This window comes from Acanthopagrus latus, chromosome 5, assembly GCF_904848185.1.
Source record: "Acanthopagrus latus isolate v.2019 chromosome 5, fAcaLat1.1, whole genome shotgun sequence".
NCBI classification, from domain to species: domain Eukaryota; kingdom Metazoa; phylum Chordata; class Actinopteri; order Spariformes; family Sparidae; genus Acanthopagrus; species Acanthopagrus latus.
Genome location: NC_051043.1, coordinates 14,245,678 through 14,264,502, shown reverse-complemented (window position 1 = coordinate 14,264,502; position 18,825 = coordinate 14,245,678). Strand labels below are relative to the sequence as shown.

Sequence of the window (18,825 nt, the reverse complement as noted above, 5' to 3'; positions counted from 1 at the left end):
TAGTGATCAACAGGCGTGTTGCTAGACCTGGGCATGCAGGGCTATAGCCCCAGAAGTTGTGAGAATAGCACCGGATCTCTGTGCCTTGAAAAACAAACAAAAAAAACAATCAAATATAATTGCCTAATGATGAAAATAGCCCCAGAGTGTTTTATGTGATTGCATATCGAACAGCCAGCAGCCACACATGCAACATTGTCACCAGCGCAAATTGCGTAGAAGCTGATCTGGCTTTCCTCATGGAGTTATTCCAGTGAATTATGTTGAAAACGTTTGCGTTGTTGACAAAAAAGCCACAGTTTGCAAGCTGTGCTGCTATGTGCGTGTACCATATTCTTCCACTGGCAGCACGACGAACATGGCAGGGCATCTCCACAGGCACCACCATCTGTTAAACCAACACCTGTAACACAAACTACTCTTCGGTCTTCATTTGGAATTAAAAATCAAGAACTGAATTGAACCATGACCGTAGAATCGAAAATTTAATCAAATTGAGGATTTGGAGAATCATGACACCCCTACTCATTACTATTGTAAATATTACAATTCTGAGTTGAATATCTTCTCCAAAACTATATATCGCCTCTTTAATATATTACCATGAAACTTCCCCAGTTGATTATTTACATTAAGACATTTTTTTTTTGTATTGAGTTTTCTGTGTATGTTTAAATATGCAAACGAGGCATTATCTAATTAAATATGCACTAATTTGCATACATTTCCAGAACATAAAACTAAACATTGGATAAAGCCAGGTTTCATTTTCTTGACACATTATAGCCAAAGGTTTTTACAGAGGGAATTTTGGATCTCTTTTATCACTCCAACAATCAGAAAATACTGTCAACAGCCATATAAAACAATTGAACAAACCCCTCTGTTAAAATCTTCAGAATATAGATAGGAATAAAACTGGAAATTTTGGTGTATATAAGTGCTGCTGAAGTGAAGATTTTTGGCCCAGAATATGAGAAAAAACTAATTTTGAGAAAACAGTCTTTAAAGATATGTACTGTATAAGAAATCTATTACTTACTATAGATGACATTTTTATAATAAAATTTCATAGGAAACCACATTTCTGGGTTTAGTATGGGTCATATAGGGGTTTCCAACTTCCAACTCTCCATATTCTGCATAAGACTCTTCTGCACTTCACCTCGACAGCACATAGCATGACTCCCTGAGGCATTTTGTGGGAAACATAAAATTATGAAACGTGGGTGTTGAAAGTGGATATTCTGAAGCAAAATTCATGACAAAATGGGTTGTTGTACTTGCTTAAGAGTTTATGTAGAAATAATGCTAAAAACGTGCATTGGAGAGGATCTAGAAGAAGTTCCCTGCTAGCTCTCTGCTTTAATGTGCATTTTGTGACGAATCTCCTTTCACCCTGTGAGTTTTAATTCAATTCAATTCATTTCAATTCAATTCCAAAAACGTAATTTTTCCCTGGGGGGCAATTAAGGCATAGCTGTAGTAGGAGTAGTTGTATAATAAATATAAATATAGACTAAATAAACTAAATAAGATTTTTTCAGTATTTCCATGAGGTGCAAAGTAGCATTGAGGAGGGGTGGATGGGAGTTTAGGATCTGAACAGCCTTGGGGACAAAGGTTGCTCTCCTCCTATGTGTCCTGCAGCCCGGGCAGTGGAGCCGCCGTCCTGAGAAGGTGATGGAGAATGTAATGACACTCTATGAAGGAGTATTAAAATGTCAGAAAAAAGGTTTTATCGACCCCCAAAAAATGTTGAGCTTCCTCAAGAGATACTGCCACTGCTGGCATCTTCTGAGAATCTCCTTAGTGTTGGAGGCTATTGTCAAAAATTGTGCCCAGGTATTTGTACTTTCCAACCAGCTCTACATTCCTCCTGTGGATCGTGCTGACAGCAGCTGCATCCACCTCACTCTGCTTGCTGGAAAAGGTCACCACCATCTCTTGGTGTTCTCCGTGTTTAACTCCCGGGCCAGTCTATCACACTACTCCACAAACTCATGCAGCACTGAGCAATCGTGATGTGAGGGGCCTGAGAGCAGGGACAGGAGAACCTTTCACAGCCACATACCCCTTCAGACATCTGACCACCAGCCATTTACTCCCTTCCTGTCTGTAAGCAGACAGGTAGTGGGAAGCAGGTACAGCTGTAAATGGATGACGTAGCCAACTGCCTAAGCTGTCGGTTTCGGGGACATACCTGCGCAGTTGTGCAGCCGGATCACTGAGATAAGCGATTATGTCACGTTTCACACTGTCTGTCAAACAGAGTTCAATTGTGCACAAAAAGTCATGCAACGACAGAAAGGTCTCTGTTTTGTTGTTCTCCGTGCAGTTTAACCAGAGGTTGAACTTCTTTATCATGACCTCAACTTTATCTTGCATGTTGAATATGGTTGCGGAAACCCCCTGTAATCCAACATTACGTTCCAGATCAAGAGATTAAGGCAAGAAAAAATATCGGCCAGATAACCCAGGCGTGTAAGAAACTCTTCACCATGCAAATGCTCAGACAAATGAAAGTTATGGTCACTGAAGAAAATCTTAAGTTCATCTTTGAGTTCAAAGAAACGTGTCAATACTTTGCCTCTTGATAACCAGCTTACCTCTGTGTGAAGTTGTAACTTCTCATGATCGCTGCCCATTTCACTGCATAATGCAGTAAATATGTTCAGGCCTGGGTTTCACAAAGGTCACCATTTTCACTGTTGTGTCCAAAACATTCTTCAGGCTGGCAGGCATTCCCTTGGCAGCAGGAGCCTCTCAGTGGATGCTGCAATGAACCCAAGTGGCGTAAACTTCACTAGCTCGTATGCGATGTAGTAGCTGTTTTAAAACGTCCTCTTGGCCATGTCACTGATGCCCTGAGAAACAGTGTCGTTTGATGACATCATGGTCTGTATAGTTTTTTTGGCCGTTCCCCACCAGCATTGTCCCAACCATGTCCGTGGCAGCAGGGACAGTGAAGTCCTCCACAATAGTGCGTGGCCTCCAGTTTTTGCCACACAGTAACTCACCACGTAAGACGCTTGAAGCCCACACCTATTAACGGTATCTGTCTCCTGTATGCAAGTCTTACTCTGCGTTCTCATAAAATCGCCTGTGGTCGCTCACATCACATCACTGTTGTCGCCTGTGTGGCAGTAACTGCAGCGACTGAAGTGACAAAAGTGACCGAAGGGGCGGGTCTTTCAAGCAGCAGGCATAGGCCTATATAATAATCCATCTATTACATCGGTTCCCAATTGGCTGCGGGTGCACCACTGCTCATTAGCATAAAGTTGAGTGTCTGTCAACTTTCGTTGCTCGCGTTGCGTCGCGCACGCCGTCAGTCGTTCCTCGTCGCCAGCATACATTGAAAATGAATGGTAGCTGGTCGCTCAAGTCGCTTTTGGTGTGAACGGACTATTACTGGTAGAAAGTCTTCTCAATTCTTGTCCAAAAAACTTGTGTGGCTTATTTCTCAAATGAGCATGTTTCGTTTCTAAATGTCTGCGCAACAGTGCAGGATTCCTTGAATTTTGAGACAGTACTTTTGCACATATAACACACTGTGGCCAAGTAAATCCACCAGTACTAATACAGGTGAATCCCAAAGCAATGTAGCTGTCACCATATTTGCGCCTTTTTGACAAGGTGGTTTCTCTGTTCCTTGCTGCATGCTTTCCTGCATCAGGAGGCTCTGCATCCGACGCCTCATCGTTGTCCTTGGCTATGCTAGCAGCTTGGCTAGCCACAGGTGCATCGCTACTAGCATACTGGTTAAAGGTAGACCTTGAAGGGGAAGAATAACGTGGGTTGTTGTCGCTAGAAAGTGCACCTTCGACTGTGGGCTGCCTGGTGATAGCAGTTGATGTCACTCTGGAAGGGCAATTTATCCTTTTAAGCCATTTATCCATTTTCAGTGGTTAGCCAGGCATCGGCGACCATATGTTCATTTTGGCAGTGCAATTAATTCACTGAACACTAGAGGGTAGCCTACAGTATGTGTGTTTTTTGGCAATGTGAGCAGGCACCCTAGATTATATGTCTACTTATAGGGCACTTTCAAAATGTAATCAGGCTGTTTGCAAATCATGTATTTTATTTATTTTTTACATGTACCCCCTACATTACATTGAGTACCCCTGGGGCAAGCGTACCCCAGTTTGGGAATCACTGCTGTAGAGGATGAAGAACAGAGGTGAGAGGAAGCAGCCCTGAGGGGAGCCTGTAGCGGTGACAAAGACATTGGAGAAGGTGTTATTATATTAACCAGCACCCTCCGTTACCTGTTGGTCAGAAAGTCTGTAATCCACAGGGTAAGCTGGTCATCCAGGTGGAAGCGGGTGGAGAGTTTCTCTGAGTATCAGACAATAGCCATAGTAAAAGATTACTGACATGTTTCCTGTTCCTCCATCAATGTTTGCATTTTCTTCAACCAAAACAGGTCTCAACTCTCAGCTCTTCATCGAGCTTTGCTGAAGTCTGATAGCAAGCCTTTCATTTGGATCAGGTGTGTTGGAGCAGGACCGACAGGACCAGCACTGAAACACATTTCCTGTGAATCTTTTAACACCTAGTAAAATATTGATGTTCTTCACAAGCAGGCACAAGGGGACTCAATTTGGTAGACTACAGCCATAAAATGAAATCAATGAAATCAATATCAATCATATGATTTAATTCTGATACCTCCTACACAGCTAATTTAGGTATGCTATGTTAGCCTCTGATTGGTTGAAAGGGAGGGGGATTCAAGGCTAGCATCAGATGCCGGGAAGGGTTGTGATGCAACTGCCAATGTTAAGGCCAAACCTATGGTCTTGAAAATGGTTAATTTATTAAAGAACACAGAGAATTAAGGCAAGGTCAGTTACCTGCTTGGCAATTAATTTACATTTTGTGATAAATCTCCTTTCCCCGGTGAGTTTCAGAATGGATGTTGATGCTGCAGTAACTTTATGACAAGGTCAGGGTACAAACCAAGTTGTAGAGTATTCATCTCCGTTAACACAACATCCTCGCTGGGGATTTTCCCATGAGGAAACACACAGTATCAAGGAAGTCTTCCATTGTAATATCAATGCTGAACTAGGATCCCTAAAAGTACTCTTGAGCCAGTACAATGACTTATTTTGTCACGAATTTGGCTCTTTGTGTCACATCTTGATTCAGGATCAGTTTTTCATCTGAACTACAGGTGCCGAGGAGGTTTCAGTATCTCTGCTTTCAGCACCCATGTTTTACAAGTTTATGTTTCCAAAAAAATGCCTCATAATAAAAGTTATGGAGCCAGAAATTCACTTACAGTTAGCCTTTACAGTGTTTGTGTTGGAGCTCTAAACTCAGTTTTTAAAACGTCTCTTGAGCCACTAGTCAAACACTAAACATAGAAAGGCAACCTCTCGTCCTGAGAAATTAACCCAACATGAAAAATACCAAAACCTGCAGTTCCTCGAACAGCCACTTGAGGCCAAAAGTGAGTCAGTCCTCAGAAAAGCCAATGTTAAAATGGCCAACTTTACAACATGTTCCTGCTTCAAAAAAACGGTTTTGGTCTCTGAGGCAAATGTTTCCCTTGATGATAACTGTACAGGGGGTGAATCTTTATATATCTTGTTTACAATATATTAAGGCATAAAGTTGCACATTATTAGGGATGTAGCTGCTTTAAGAGAGCTAGCTGTCCGCTTGGCCTCAACTCAGCTAAAGCTAATTCCAGTTACTGAACTGTATGTGAACTACTATGTGCAGACTTTTTTATGCTAATATCAGACAAATAATATGTCTGTCTGTGAAGATAACTGTCTATATCAAAAACAATAAAATACTATTATAATAAAATGCTTACATTACCATAAAATGAAATATAATACTGAGGTAGAAGAGAAAGGGTAAGTGGATTGACTGCAATGATAATTTAAAACATTATTTATGTGTTATGGAGTGTGCATTATAAAATCTGATAGCACCTGAAAGGAACAATTTCCTTGCAGCAGTGTTGGGTCTATCCAGGGGGGAGAAGGCTTCCTGCAGCAGGTAGATCATTGCATCGTTTACCACAACTTTGTTCAGATTGAGCTCACTATCTTCAGATTCAGCTCACTATCTTGTGACCGATGTAAAAGGTATTCTGTCTGTTTGGGGCAAATAAACCACAGGTGTGATTAATGTTTACCTGTCAGGTCAAAGTGAAAATATGTATGGTGTTTGTTCAGTGACTGGGCCATGAAGCAGCTACTGTATAAAAGCCTGAAGGGGACTGGAGGTGCATCAGTTGGTGGACACTGAGATGGTGAGTACTTTTTGTTGTGTTTTATGTTTTCAGCTCAAGTTTTTTTTTTAATGTAATGGTGACTTTAATTGTAAATTTGCATCAGTGAAAATTATGAGTCAGTTTCAGGAAATATTTTAACTTAAGTTCAGGGCTTATTTTGACCTTCTTCCTGTACCTTGAAATGATTGAAATAAAGAAACATTTTATTATATCTTTAATAAATTGATAATGATAAAAAAAAAATTTCATATCATTATCATATAGTAATTGTGATTCAAATGCTTAGTCTGTATTAAATTCTGTATTTCCAAAATCTCTTTATGAACAATCTCCTTAATCTTAAAAAAACAACTGAACAGTTTTTTGATGATGTTCTGTGATTTATCTCCAGATGAAGCTGTCACTGTTGTTGCTGCTGGTCCTGCTGCCTCTGTCCTCAGCCACACCTCTGGACCTCGGAGACAACACAGAGCAGAGAAATGGTAAAAACACATGACACTGAATTTGGGAAGATGTTGAGGTGTATGTTGATCATAAAATGAAAGGCACAGTGAAACAAAAAAATACATTTTCTACATGTTGATCCTATGTGTTTTTGTCAGTTGTTCAGTTACCTCATCTTTAGTGCAAACAACAAAATCCCTCTCTTTCCTCTTCCTGTATAAGCACAAGATATTTTTGATGAGTCATCAAAAATATCATCAACATTTACATAAATGTAACCAATCAAATGTAATTTGGAGTGACAGACTCACCAGCCCATCACATTAAACATTAACTAGTTGGTCGTGGCAGCTTGCAGAGCAGATTAATATCATGGATCAGTAGGGTTTTATGTTCAGTTAGCAATAACATTTATATTCTTAATGTTAATTTCTTCCTGTCTCTTACTCCTGATACAACATGAGGACATTCTGCATGGAGATATTTACTGACCCATGCACACTACATTATATTTTATATTTTCATGTTTATATTTTTGTGTGAAGGGAAACTTGCAAATTAAGAATTTCATTGCCTGGTGCAAACTATGCGTATATGACAATAAAACATCTTGAATCTTTAACTATGGAGCCATCCAGTGATAAAAGAAGAGTTTGATTTGTCATGATTTGCAGTGTCCATGTTCTCCGGGCTATAGCTGAAGAGGTAGAGCGGGTCATCCAGTAATCGACAGGTTGTTGGCTAGAAACCTTGGCTCCCCCAGGTGCATGCGAAGTGTGCTGGAGCAGGATACTGTATTGCAATCTCATTAGGATTAATCCTCTTGGATCTATGAATGTGTTTATCCATCCAATAATTGGGAGACATTTCAGTGTGAAGAGTTAATGGAGCTACCAGTTATTGATCTCAGTGTCCACAAAAAAAAAATAGAGGAAAAAAATGTGCTTTTAGGACTGTTTTGCGTCATATTTTGAAATGTTTTCTCTCTTTTGCACTTTCTCTCGTACTATTGCAAACATTTCCCTTGCCTGAACCTTTACCCATTCCTTTACCCAGTCTCTGAGTTGACCGCCGATGGATCGTTCATAGATCGACCTTTTCAGACTGATGAGACGTTAAGCCAGAGGAGGCAGGTTCAGTCTTCTACTCCATCTAGCTCTATCCTGGAGTGGGTGATTTGGAACAACTCTCTACCTATTGATGCTGTTTCAATTTACAATGAATATGTTGGTCGTCTTGATTATGTCTGCAAATTCCAGTGTGAGGCTGGCTTTTATAATCCTAGTGAGGGTCCTTACTGTCACTATGCAAAATCAAACCAAGCATATCTTGGTTCCCCATTTCAGATCCTGGTAAACAAAGACAACTTTGAGATCCTGGAGTGGAAGGACGGTTCATACGGTTCAGTTCCCAAGAATTCAGTCCAAACCTGCCCTGGGGAGGACATATATGTAGGGCAGAACAAATATGGACTTGGGAAAGTGTCTACTCAGGATAAGTGCTTTTACCTACCTTGGAAAGGTTCTGAATATTGGTATAGAGACTACCAGGTTCTGACCATCAATGAGAATATAGTTAGCCAGAAGATCTACGATGTCAAGTACATCACTGATGAGTCTAAAACCTTTCAGTATCCTCCAGAGATCATGCGTAAAACAGTCATCAGTAACAATGAATGCAGTCCAGTGACTAAAACAGATACCCTCACACAGTCATATGAGGAGCATCAAAAGTGGGACATTTCCTTTTCTATCAGTGTGGGTGTTAGTACAATCATCGAAACTGGCATCCCTCTCTTCATTGAGGGACGTTTCCAGGTCAGCACTGAGGTGGCTTTCCAGTACTCTCAGGGGAACACTGTGACAAAGACTACCACCGACACTGTTACTGTGGTGTTCACAGCCCCGCCAAACCACTCCTGCACTGCTACTATGAACCGCCTTAAGTACAAACTTAACATCCCGTTCACAGCACTCTTCAGCCGCACCTATGGTAATGGGGAGATCCACACGACGTCTATCACAGGAACGTATGACAGCGTTCAGACAGCAGAGGTCCAGACTGTGTTGGACCGATGTGAAGTTCTAAACAACTCCAAGCCTTGCACATGAAATACCAAAAGCCACATAATGTGTCACATAATGCATCTCTATATTTGGTGCGGGGGTTGGTAACCAGCTCTTGTTCCTGGGATTCTGTGTAATTTACATGCCTTTATTGGAGACACTTGGAAGCCAATTAATGAATGCAATGTAATTAGTGGAAAATACAAGATTATGATGTTTTAAAAATTGGTCCTTTAATTAATTGTTTTGTTTATAATATAATCACCTGACATTTCAAAATTCTTTTGTTACTCACTTGGTTTCATTGTAGTGCTGGGCAATATACTGGTGCACACCAAATACTGGTGTATATTTTCATTATGATATGAATTTTCAATATACCCCCATACCCCCATACCGTGAATTTGATTACATAACATTCAGAACGCTACGCTGCATGACACTGTTTCAGACCAGACCGTTTTTAATGGTGCACTTCTAAACAGGCATGGTGCAACTGCAAGGCTTGGTGAGGGTAAACAGTAGTGTTCTGGTGTTATGTTACGGTGAAGATGGCTAGGACAGACATTGCAGTTAATGGCTTCATCAGCAGATGTCAAAATGAGCAACTGGAAAGCCGCTGAGATGCGGGAGATGCTAGCTCTCCTCTGTCTATGTAAAGCTCTTATTTTGAAGACAAATTTGTCCTGCTTCCTGTTAGTTGTCTGTTGCTTGAGGCAGCTAACGCCAGACCCTCCGCTGCACGCCTTCTTTAATAGCTGGGTTTTAATATCGCCGTGTGTTTGACTGAGGAGGCTAGAATATGGGCCACGGGTCTATAATTAAGTAAATCTATCCAGTGTCGCCACATTTCTTCCAATGCATATGTTGTACGTCACTTTTCACACCCAACTTCGTGCTTCACGTCACATCACATGTTTGTGCCTACCCCAGTGGCAGCTTTTTGGGAAAGAAGGAATGTTAAACCTCCCTTTTAGATGGACAGGATTTTAGAAATAATGAGGTCATAATTGCGGAGGGCCGAACATAAGCAAAGTTTCAGCGGGTGGGTCCATAAGGAAATGTGTATTTATAACTGACGCTGTGTGTGTGTGGGGATGTATACCGAGGACCGGTACTTTTTGCTCCTAATTGGGTCGGTACCAGGGTACCATTAAGATTCTGGACAAATGGTACTGTTATTGGTACTTTTTTTTTTTTTTTTTTACTTTTTTCTAAATGATTTTTTATCAGCTTTTGACATGGATGGCTTTTGAACGTCTAGCCAACAGTAATGACTACAAACTTAACAACAAACTACGTGACTTGACGTAGCAGAAATGAAACCGGTTGCTGCTGCCAGGCGCTGCGGTCTTTAGCATTAGTCAGGCTGCTAACTTTACTTTGTTACAGCAATCAAACACACTGCACTCCTATAGCTTCATAGTATGCGCACACTCCAAGTGTTTGGTGAAGTTGCTTACCCCGAATTTCCATTGGATACTGTATTACAGCTCCGATCCGGTTTTGCCATCCGGTCACCCCCACCGGTTGCATTAACGTTAGTCCGCAGTACGGTAGGCAGCTGGGGTCGCGAGGCCGAGGAGTTCCCGCAACAAACACATAATCACTGTCAACCGCAGTTATAGGTATGTGTTTTAAAAACAACAACAAGTGTTCCCAAAAGAAGGACATTAGAAGAACTTGTGGTTGTCTCTTTTTTGAGATTTGTGTGCTGGCTCAACACAGAGTTTTATTTTGAAATGTAACGTGATGTTATATTGGTATTTCTGTGCTTGACTTCCCATCTGCTCGGTGCTAAATTCAGCTGACTTGCCGCGTTGTGCTCTGGCATTCGCCAGACTTTTATATCTGGTCCTGGTCCTGGTTATGTGTTCAGGAGTATTTGTAATTGCATAGTTTCTGTTCTGTTGGAGCTTTACTACTACCATGTGGTAATAAATTAAATAATAAATACATTTTTACACAAAATTACATGTTGTAGTATCGATAACAGTATTGGTATTGATAAAATCCTAACAATATCCATCCATAGTGTTGACCAAACTTGCTGGAGAGAAAATCGAATTACTGGCCGCATGTACACTACCGGTACGCTAGGTGGCGCTGTACCCATTTCCACTAGCGGTAACCTGGCAAATAAATAAATAATTTCAGTATACCCTCAGCTACATCTGTGCCAAATTTGGGGTTTGATGGGGCACCATTTAGCTCGGTTGGCAGCGCGTGCGACCCCCATGCCGAGGCCCTGCAGCCCGGGTCCCTCTGCTGCGTGTCACCCCCCCTCTCCTACCCTGTCTCCTGTCACACTCCTCGGCTGTACTGCCAGAAAAGGCCAAAAAAAAAACCTTAAAAAAAAAAAAAAATTGGTGCTTGTAGATGAATTGGTGGAGCAGTGGCGTGTAAGGCCCATACTATAGTCAAAACTGCTTTTTTAGACAGCGGCCATATTGGAATCGGAGGATTAAGGGGTCCAGGTGCACAGGGTCATAAATATTAACATTCCTATGTGTTTCCCATGAACAATTAAGCTGAAACAGATATCAAGTTTGTATTTGTTACTCATTTGGTTCAAAAGTATAGCCGGAACCCTTTTCAGGCAGCGGCCATATTTATCATATATCAAGGGTCACTTGCTCCGGCGCCCTAGCTAAATCATTTCAATGTGACCTGAGCTACATCTGTGCCAGATTTAATGCTTTTAGATGAATTTGTGTGAAAATGTGCTTAAGGCCCCCAACTATTTGTCAGCAGTTATCACCTTCTTTTTTTTTCCGCCGAGAAAAAATACAGAGGACATGGCCTTGGTGTCCTCAATGGTAGTTACGGTCCTGATAGGGCGGCAGAGTGCAGCCTTTACCCTTGCAGCAAATGTGCCGCCTTTTCTATCTAAAAGGGGCGAGTAATTCCTCTCTCAACCAGTAGAAAAAAAAAACTGTGATATACCATGAAACCGTTGGTTCATTTTTGGTCATACCGCCCGGCACTATTTCAATGTGCAGTTTGACACTAGAATGATGTTTCACCTTTCACCAAGTTCCAGCTTCAAAATTTTAGATTAAAAAAGTCCATTTAGTTATTTTAAGCACTTTGTAACTTGTGTTTAGAAAAGTGCCAAATAAATAGAGTTTTACTGAATTAAACAGCTAAATGCAATTTGGTTGTGGTTAGTGCTGTTAGTGTTGTTTCCTTTGTCAGCTGCTCCTCCATTTCTTTTGTGCATTGCATTGTGGGATATTGATGTCATTGTGGAATACTGATGTCTATCATCCACAAATAAAGTTTTCCCTCTACAATGGCAGTTTTAATAATCACTTTTCCACTATGAGCACATTCCTACCTTCTTAGAATGAATTAGTAGTGTGGACTTTAGTCATCAGATTGTAATTTAGCAATCACGATGATGGGAGCACAAATGTCCTGGCTTTTCTCAACCAGATTGATCGTTGACAGACCAGCTTTTTTCACCTCTTAAATACAGATGTGCACATTGTAGGTCTTTTAGATTACTCATGACTTCTCAAGGGACAGTAGAATGAATCCATTCTTTCAAAAAATATATCGAACTGGAGGGTGTTATGATTCCAGTTTTATATTCCCGTGGTAGTGATAGTGGCAGTCCTGACGTGGTCTAAACATAAACAACCTTTAGAGTCACCACATTGTAACTTTAGTGGTGTAAAGGAGCTTGTTGCCTGGACACAGTTTCCTACTTGGCTAAAGTGTTGTGATCAGGACACTGTTTACATTCACAGGCAGCAGAGGGCAGCAACTCATTGACAGAGAAATGAAGGTTGACAGCGTGGTTCTGGACAAACATTTTGCTTTCACTGTATTCACTTATTTTATATATTTGTATATATTTATATACTTATTTTATTTGATTTTAACATCATTTCATTTTGAAGACCAAAAACACATAGTCCATCTATTTCTATTCATCTATCTATATCTCTCTGTCTCTTTGTCTCACACACACATACTCTCTCTGCTCTGATGTTTCTATACAACATGTAACACAGCTGCTCGATCATTTTCTACTTCACCAGTTTTGTGATCACTGCAGCCTGAATAAAATGCTGCTGTCACTTTTACAGGTCATGGTTTATTATATTGACGATGGAAATGAGCCATGGTGATAATAATATCACAAACTGTTTATCAATATAGCATTTACCTTCCTTGAGCAGTCAGAGTTTAATCAAATGATTTTTGATCAACTAACATCTTTATTGATGAAAGGTGGTCAAATCGCTGTTGCTACAGAAATCTGAGATACAGCAAATAAACACAAACATGACAAAAGATTTAGGTTTACACACAACAGCAACAGGAAACCTGCATGTTGACCTGCTCACAATGACAGTGCTAGCAGGTTTAATGTTCACCAGGTTCACCATCGTTTGATTTGTTTGCATTTTCCCCAGAGGCCACTCACAGTATTAAAACCAGGTCCCAAGGTTCCTGTGTGTCAGGTAATTAACAGTGATTAAACACAGCTTTATTTAGGATAATATACCATGTTAGCACAATATAAACTAAAATAAATAGAGAACTAGAGGACCAGATTCAGTTAATATTGAATTTTAAATTACATTTTAGGGGTGTGCTATGTTGTTTTGGGGAAGGAGATTTGAATCAGAAGAGAAAGATCACCTTGTTTTTTTTTAACACACAACCAATTCAGTTCCTAACAAGGTTCCTTCTGTGTGTGTGTGTTTGTTTTTTTTTCCTCATTAGACTGTTTATGTCTGATTGTCACTGCAGGACAAACAGTGAGCTTATGTATTCATTGTTATTGTTTGTCTGCTGGTTAAGGGTTCCTGCTGGCTGTACAGCAAATTGCCTTGCAGGGGATATTAAATAAATCTTTGACCCTTAATTCTCATGGTAGCTGATGAAGGTTTTATTTGAAACGTTTTAAGACTTTTAAAAACAAGATCAGACACATGGAACACATGTAAAAATGCAATAACACCGTAAAATGATGCTAGAAGATGTTGTGGGTAAAAGAAAACAGTCTTGCAGCCTGAAGTTATTTGTGTTTGGAAAGACGCTGATGACAGTGAGAGGAAGAGAACGGAAGAGGAAATGACACAAGCAATTGTGCCCACTGGGACTCACTGACATCACAGATTGGAAGTGAGATTTGTTTTCAGACTCCTAACTGCCAAAATATATAAGCTCACAGGATGATTGAAGACCAGAAGTTTGTCCAACGAACAAACAAAGGCTGTGAGTTCATCAATGGAGCACTGTGCATTCACTTCTCTAATATATCTACGTGTAGGGGATAACACAGACTTACTCAAACATATATTTTTTATATAATCTTGTTAAAAAATGTCAAAGGTGATTGATTTTACAGCTTTTTAAAAGTACAATTCAAGTGCATCAGCCAGCACACTAAACACTTCCCTTTCCTTTACTTCTGCTATGATTTGCTTTTGGACCCTTTCCTCTGATCCCTGACAAATCGCATTCTGAATTTGGAGGCTGGCATATTTGGCATTGCCACATGAAAGACTCTGCGCTGACCCCCTCCTATACTGTTAAACATAACTGTGTATGGAAGCACTGCTTCCAGAAGCTGTAACATATAATTTGGGCATTTGGGAAGACTCCAGGGGTCATCATGGCAACATTTTGTGCTGACAGACGGGATGTTATTTTGCTCCTCCATGGAGCGAAATAGATTAATAACTCTGGGTGTGGTTACTGTTAACCCTTCCGGTCAAAGTGAAAGTATGTACAGTGTTTGTTCAGTGACCACGAAGCAGCTACAGTATAACAGCCTGAAGGGGACTGGAGGTGCATCAGTTGATGGACACTGGGATGGTGAGTACTTTTTATTGTGTTTTTTCCATGTAGTGGTGACTTTAATTAGCATCATTTAACATTATGACTCAGTTTCATACAATATCTGGACTTCAGTTCAGGCTTTTTCTGAAGAAGAAGAAGAAAGCATTTTATAATAGTTTTAAATGATGTGAATAATGATAAAACATTATTTGATGTTTTTTATCAAACAGTTGTTTCCATTTTTTTGTCTCCATCAAATTCTGTACTTCCAAAATCTTTTATTACTTGCCTTAATCCTCAAAAACAAATGTACCATATGCAGACAGCCCAGACTATAGAGTCTTCATGAAGTGAGCACTGAACAGAGATGTTGTTCTGTGTTTTATCTCCAGATGAAGCTGTCACTGTTGTTGCTGCTGGTCCTGCTGCCTCTGTCCTCAGCCACACCTCTGGACCCCAGAGACAACACAGAGCAGAGAAATGGTAAAAACACATGAGATTATGACTTTGGAAAAACGCTGAGGTGTATGATGCCTATCACTCTAAAAGACACAGTGAAACAAAAAATATATATTTTCTACATTTTGATCCTGCGTCTGTTTGTCAGTTGTTCAGTTACCTCAAGAGTTAATAGGGCAGCCAGTTACTGATCTCAGTGTCCACAAATAAGAATAGTGGAAAAAAAATCTTTTATAACCGTTTTGCTTCATATTGTAAAATGTTTTCTCAATGTTTTTGCACTTTCTCTCGTACTAATGCAAAAATTCTCCCCGTGTGAACCTTTCCTCATTGCTTCATCCAGTCTCTGAGTTGACCACCGACACATCGATGCTCATAGGTCGACCTCTTCTGACTGTTGCCAAGTTGAGGCAGAGGAGGCAGGTTCAGTCTTCTACTCCTGTGTCTACTGATAGCTCTAACCTGGAGTGGGTGACCTGGAACAACTCTCTCCCTATTGATGCTGTTTCAATTTACAATGAATATGTTGGTCGTATTGATTATGTCTGCAAATTCTATTGTGAGGCTGGCTTTTATAATCCTAGTGAGGGTCCTTATTGTCACTATGCCAAATCAAATAAAGCATATCTTGGTTCCCCATTTCAGATCCTGGTAAACAAAGACAACTTTGAGATCCTGGAGTGGAAGGACGGTTCATACGGTTCAGTTCCCAAGAATTCAGTCCGAACCTGCCCTGGGGTGAACATATATGTAGGGCAGAACAAATATGGACTTGGGAAGGTGTCTACTCAGGATAAGTGCTTTTACCTACCTTTGAAAGGTTCTGAATATTGGTATAGAGACTACCAGGTTCTGACCATCAATGAGAATATAGTTAGCCAGAAGATCTACGATGTCAAGTACATCACTGATGAGTCTAAAACCTTTCAGTATCCTCCAGAGATCATGCGTAAAACAGTCATCACCAACAATGAATGCAGTCCAGTGACTAAAACAGATACCCTCACACAGTCATATGAGGTGCAGAAAAAGTGGGACACTTCCTTTTCTATCAGTGTGGGTGTTAGTACGATCATCGAAGCTGGCATCCCTATCTTCGTTAAGGGACATTTCCAGATCAGCATTGGGGGGGCTTTCCAGTACTCTCAGGGGAACACTGTGACAGAGACTATCACTGACACAGTTACTGTGGTGTTCACAGCCCCGCCAAACCACTCCTGCACTGCTACTATGAAGCGCATTAAGTACAAACTTAACATCCCGTTCACAGCACTCTTCAGCCGCACCTATGGTAATGGGGAGATCCACACAACGTCTATCACAGGAACGTATGACAGCGTTCAGACAGCAGAGGTCCAGGCTGAGATAGACCGATGTGAAATACTCATCTCAAAGCCTTGCACACAAATTGCAAAAAGCCCACATAATGTGTCACATAATGTGTCACATAATGTGTCTCTATATTTGATGCTTTTATTGGGGCAGGTTGGTAACCAGCTCTTGTTCCTGTGATTCCATGCCTTTATTGACGACACTTTGAATGGAAGCCAATTAAGTAATGTAATATAATAAGTAGAAAATACAAGATTATGATAAATTTGTGCCTTAATTAATTGTTTGGTTAAATATAATCACTGGACATCTTAAAATTCTTTTCTTACTCACTTGGTTTGATTGTGCAGAGTTTCAGCTTTTGAAGAGGGAAAGAGTTTTAAAGCAGGTATGACAGTGGTTTTGACAATGTTCTGAATTACATAAATAGTCTGGGCTCTGATCTCCTTTTTTGTACATTTTTAAAACATCTTTTTATTTTCGAATCCATATTGTTGTTTTACACACTTTGTGAGTAGGTTTTAAAAAGTTTTACTAACTTAAACAGCTAAATGCTGTTTTGTGATGTAAGTTTCAGTATTAACCAAAATGTGTTTAATTCAGTTGCGAGCATTTCTTTTGTGCATTGCATTGTGGGATATTGGTGTCTATTAAAAACACATCCACAAATCAGTGTTTTGATAATAACTGTTGTCAGTTTTCCACTGTGAGAACATTCCAACCCACTTAGAATGAGTGTGTAGTGTGGACTTCGGCCATCGTGTTCATGGTAGCTCTCATACTGAAGCTTAATTGGCGAAGTTTCAGGAGCAGGACCACACCTCAACAGGACTTCCGCATTTCTATAAATAACCACCTGACCCTTTCCTCTGCTTCGCTCTCGTATTCTGCACCCCATTCCTCTCTCCCTGTTTCTTTTTCTCTCCTCTCCTTCGTAGGTCCATGAGGGGGTCCGTCGCTGCCCGGGAGCGGCGGCGGATTCTCTTCAAGATTCCCCACAACGCACTCGAAGAACTCAAAAGAACCAAGATCTTCGACACTTCGTTTTCCTTTGTCACTAATAAATCCTTAAACATATCTCGTTGACGGTGTGTCCTTGCTAGTGAATTGAAGCTTAACTGGCAAAGTTTTAGGAGCAGGACCACACCTCAACAGCGCCGACTTCCGCATTTCTATAAATAACCACCTGACCCTTTCCTTTCTTCTGCTTTATTGATGGGAACGGCAGTTCTTTTTACTGAACTGAATCTCTGGAATCCGTTCAGTAAAATGATTCGTTCAAAAGATTCGTTCACCGAATAGTTCAGTGCTCTCCAACTCCCTGAACTGATAAGCAGCCAAACTATCCGTCATTCAGCTAATAATTCAGCCCTGAGGTTCACGTTCACTTACTGAGGGACGGTGCGCAATCATTCACGGGAGACGCAGTGCTGCTCTGAGTGGTATACATGCACTAAAATTATTACACGGTGAAAATGTCCTCTGTGCACAGTAAAATCACCTATCATGATGCTACACGGATGTTAGCAACACAGCGCTAATTTTAGCAGTACCGTTAATGCACGTGTATCATCTCCTCTGCCCTGGCTGAGTGAGAGACACAGCGCCACTTTCAGCACAGTGCGTGAAAGAGAATCACGTCCTCAGTGACAGTTCTCTGCCTGCAGTAGGTTCGCGAATCATGAATGAATCACAGCGCGAACGTGATTCACGTCCTGGCGTCCCTCGTTCGCGAACGACCTGCTGAGGACGTGAATCACGTTCGCGCTGACACTGAATCAGCGTGAATGTGAATCACGTTCGCAAACTTGAGTGAGGGCAGCTGCTGAGAATCACGTTCGCAAATGTGAGTGACTTTTACTGTGCAGTAAAATCACTAAAGATAGTGCTACACGGATGTTAGCAACACAGCGCTAATTTTAGCAGTATTGTTACTGAATGTGAATCATCTCCTCTGCCCTGAGTGAGTGACACAGCGCCATTTTCAGCACAGTACCTGGATGAGAATCACGTCCTCTGCGTCAGTTCTCTGCCTGCAGTAGGTTCGTGAATCATGAACGAATCACAGCGCAAATGAGAATCACGTCCTGACAGTTCTCTGAGTGAGTCACGGCAGTTCCACTCCCAGCCGGCATGATCGCGGTTGAGCTCAACTGAACTGAGAAAGGAACTAATCAGTCCATGAAGTGATCCCGTTCACTTCGCTCACTGAAAAGATCCGTTCGTTCGAACGACACGTTCGTGACCGACACAACACTACTCTGCTTCGCTCTCGTATTCTGCACTCCCCACCCCCACCCCTATTGAGCTGAAATGTAGTGAACAGGACACCGTTTACAGGCAGCAGAGGGCAGCAACACACTGACAGAGAGATGAAGGTTGACAAAGTGGTTTTGGACAAACATTTTGGATTCATTGTATTCACTTACATTTGAAGTATTTGTTTCTTTCTCATTCGTT

The 18,825-nt window shown here is 41.0% G+C and overlaps 2 protein-coding genes and 2 long non-coding RNA genes across 5 annotated transcripts; 2 read left to right on the top strand and 2 right to left on the bottom strand.

Annotated features, from left to right (window-relative positions):
* Nucleotides 1-6,082: 6,082 nt before the first annotated feature.
* LOC119020325 (natterin-3-like) lies at nt 6,083-9,193 on the top strand. Of its 2 annotated transcripts, XM_037099597.1 has the most exons (4): nt 6,083-6,280; nt 6,654-6,744; nt 7,763-7,839; nt 8,053-9,193. In XM_037099597.1, the coding sequence occupies exons 1-4, from the start codon at nt 6,278-6,280 to the stop codon at nt 8,815-8,817; spliced, it is 936 nt and encodes a 311-aa protein (XP_036955492.1). In that variant the 5' UTR covers nt 6,083-6,277; the 3' UTR covers nt 8,818-9,193. The 2 variants fall into 2 exon arrangements, with proteins under 2 accessions (XP_036955492.1, XP_036955491.1); XM_037099596.1 differs by having other exon boundaries at nt 7,763-9,193.
* On the bottom strand, nt 6,512-10,351 carry LOC119020328. The gene is made up of 3 exons (XR_005075286.1): nt 10,236-10,351; nt 6,877-6,919; nt 6,512-6,716 (listed from the first exon to the last, which is right to left on the bottom strand). It is a non-coding gene; the product is annotated as an uncharacterized LOC119020328 (long non-coding RNA).
* Nucleotides 10,352-13,033: 2,682 nt separating this feature from the next.
* LOC119020323 (natterin-3-like) lies at nt 13,034-17,017 on the top strand. Its single transcript, XM_037099594.1, has 3 exons — nt 13,034-14,610; nt 14,967-15,057; nt 15,377-17,017. The coding sequence occupies exons 1-3, from the start codon at nt 14,596-14,598 to the stop codon at nt 16,543-16,545; spliced, it is 1,275 nt and encodes a 424-aa protein (XP_036955489.1). The 5' UTR covers nt 13,034-14,595; the 3' UTR covers nt 16,546-17,017.
* On the bottom strand, nt 14,864-18,559 carry LOC119020326. The gene is made up of 2 exons (XR_005075284.1): nt 18,362-18,559; nt 14,864-15,023 (listed from the first exon to the last, which is right to left on the bottom strand). It is a non-coding gene; the product is annotated as an uncharacterized LOC119020326 (long non-coding RNA).
* Between the last annotated feature and the right edge of the window lie 266 nt (nt 18,560-18,825).

Excerpts from the sequence above, each read along its gene's own strand:
- LOC119020323 (XM_037099594.1), top strand. Across the intron at positions 15,058-15,376 it reads CAACACAGAGCAGAGAAATG|TCTCTGAGTTGACCACCGAC; the intron begins GTAAAAACACAT and ends TGCTTCATCCAG.
- LOC119020325 (XM_037099596.1), top strand. Across the intron at positions 6,745-7,762 it reads CAACACAGAGCAGAGAAATG|TCTCTGAGTTGACCGCCGAT; the intron begins GTAAAAACACAT and ends TCCTTTACCCAG.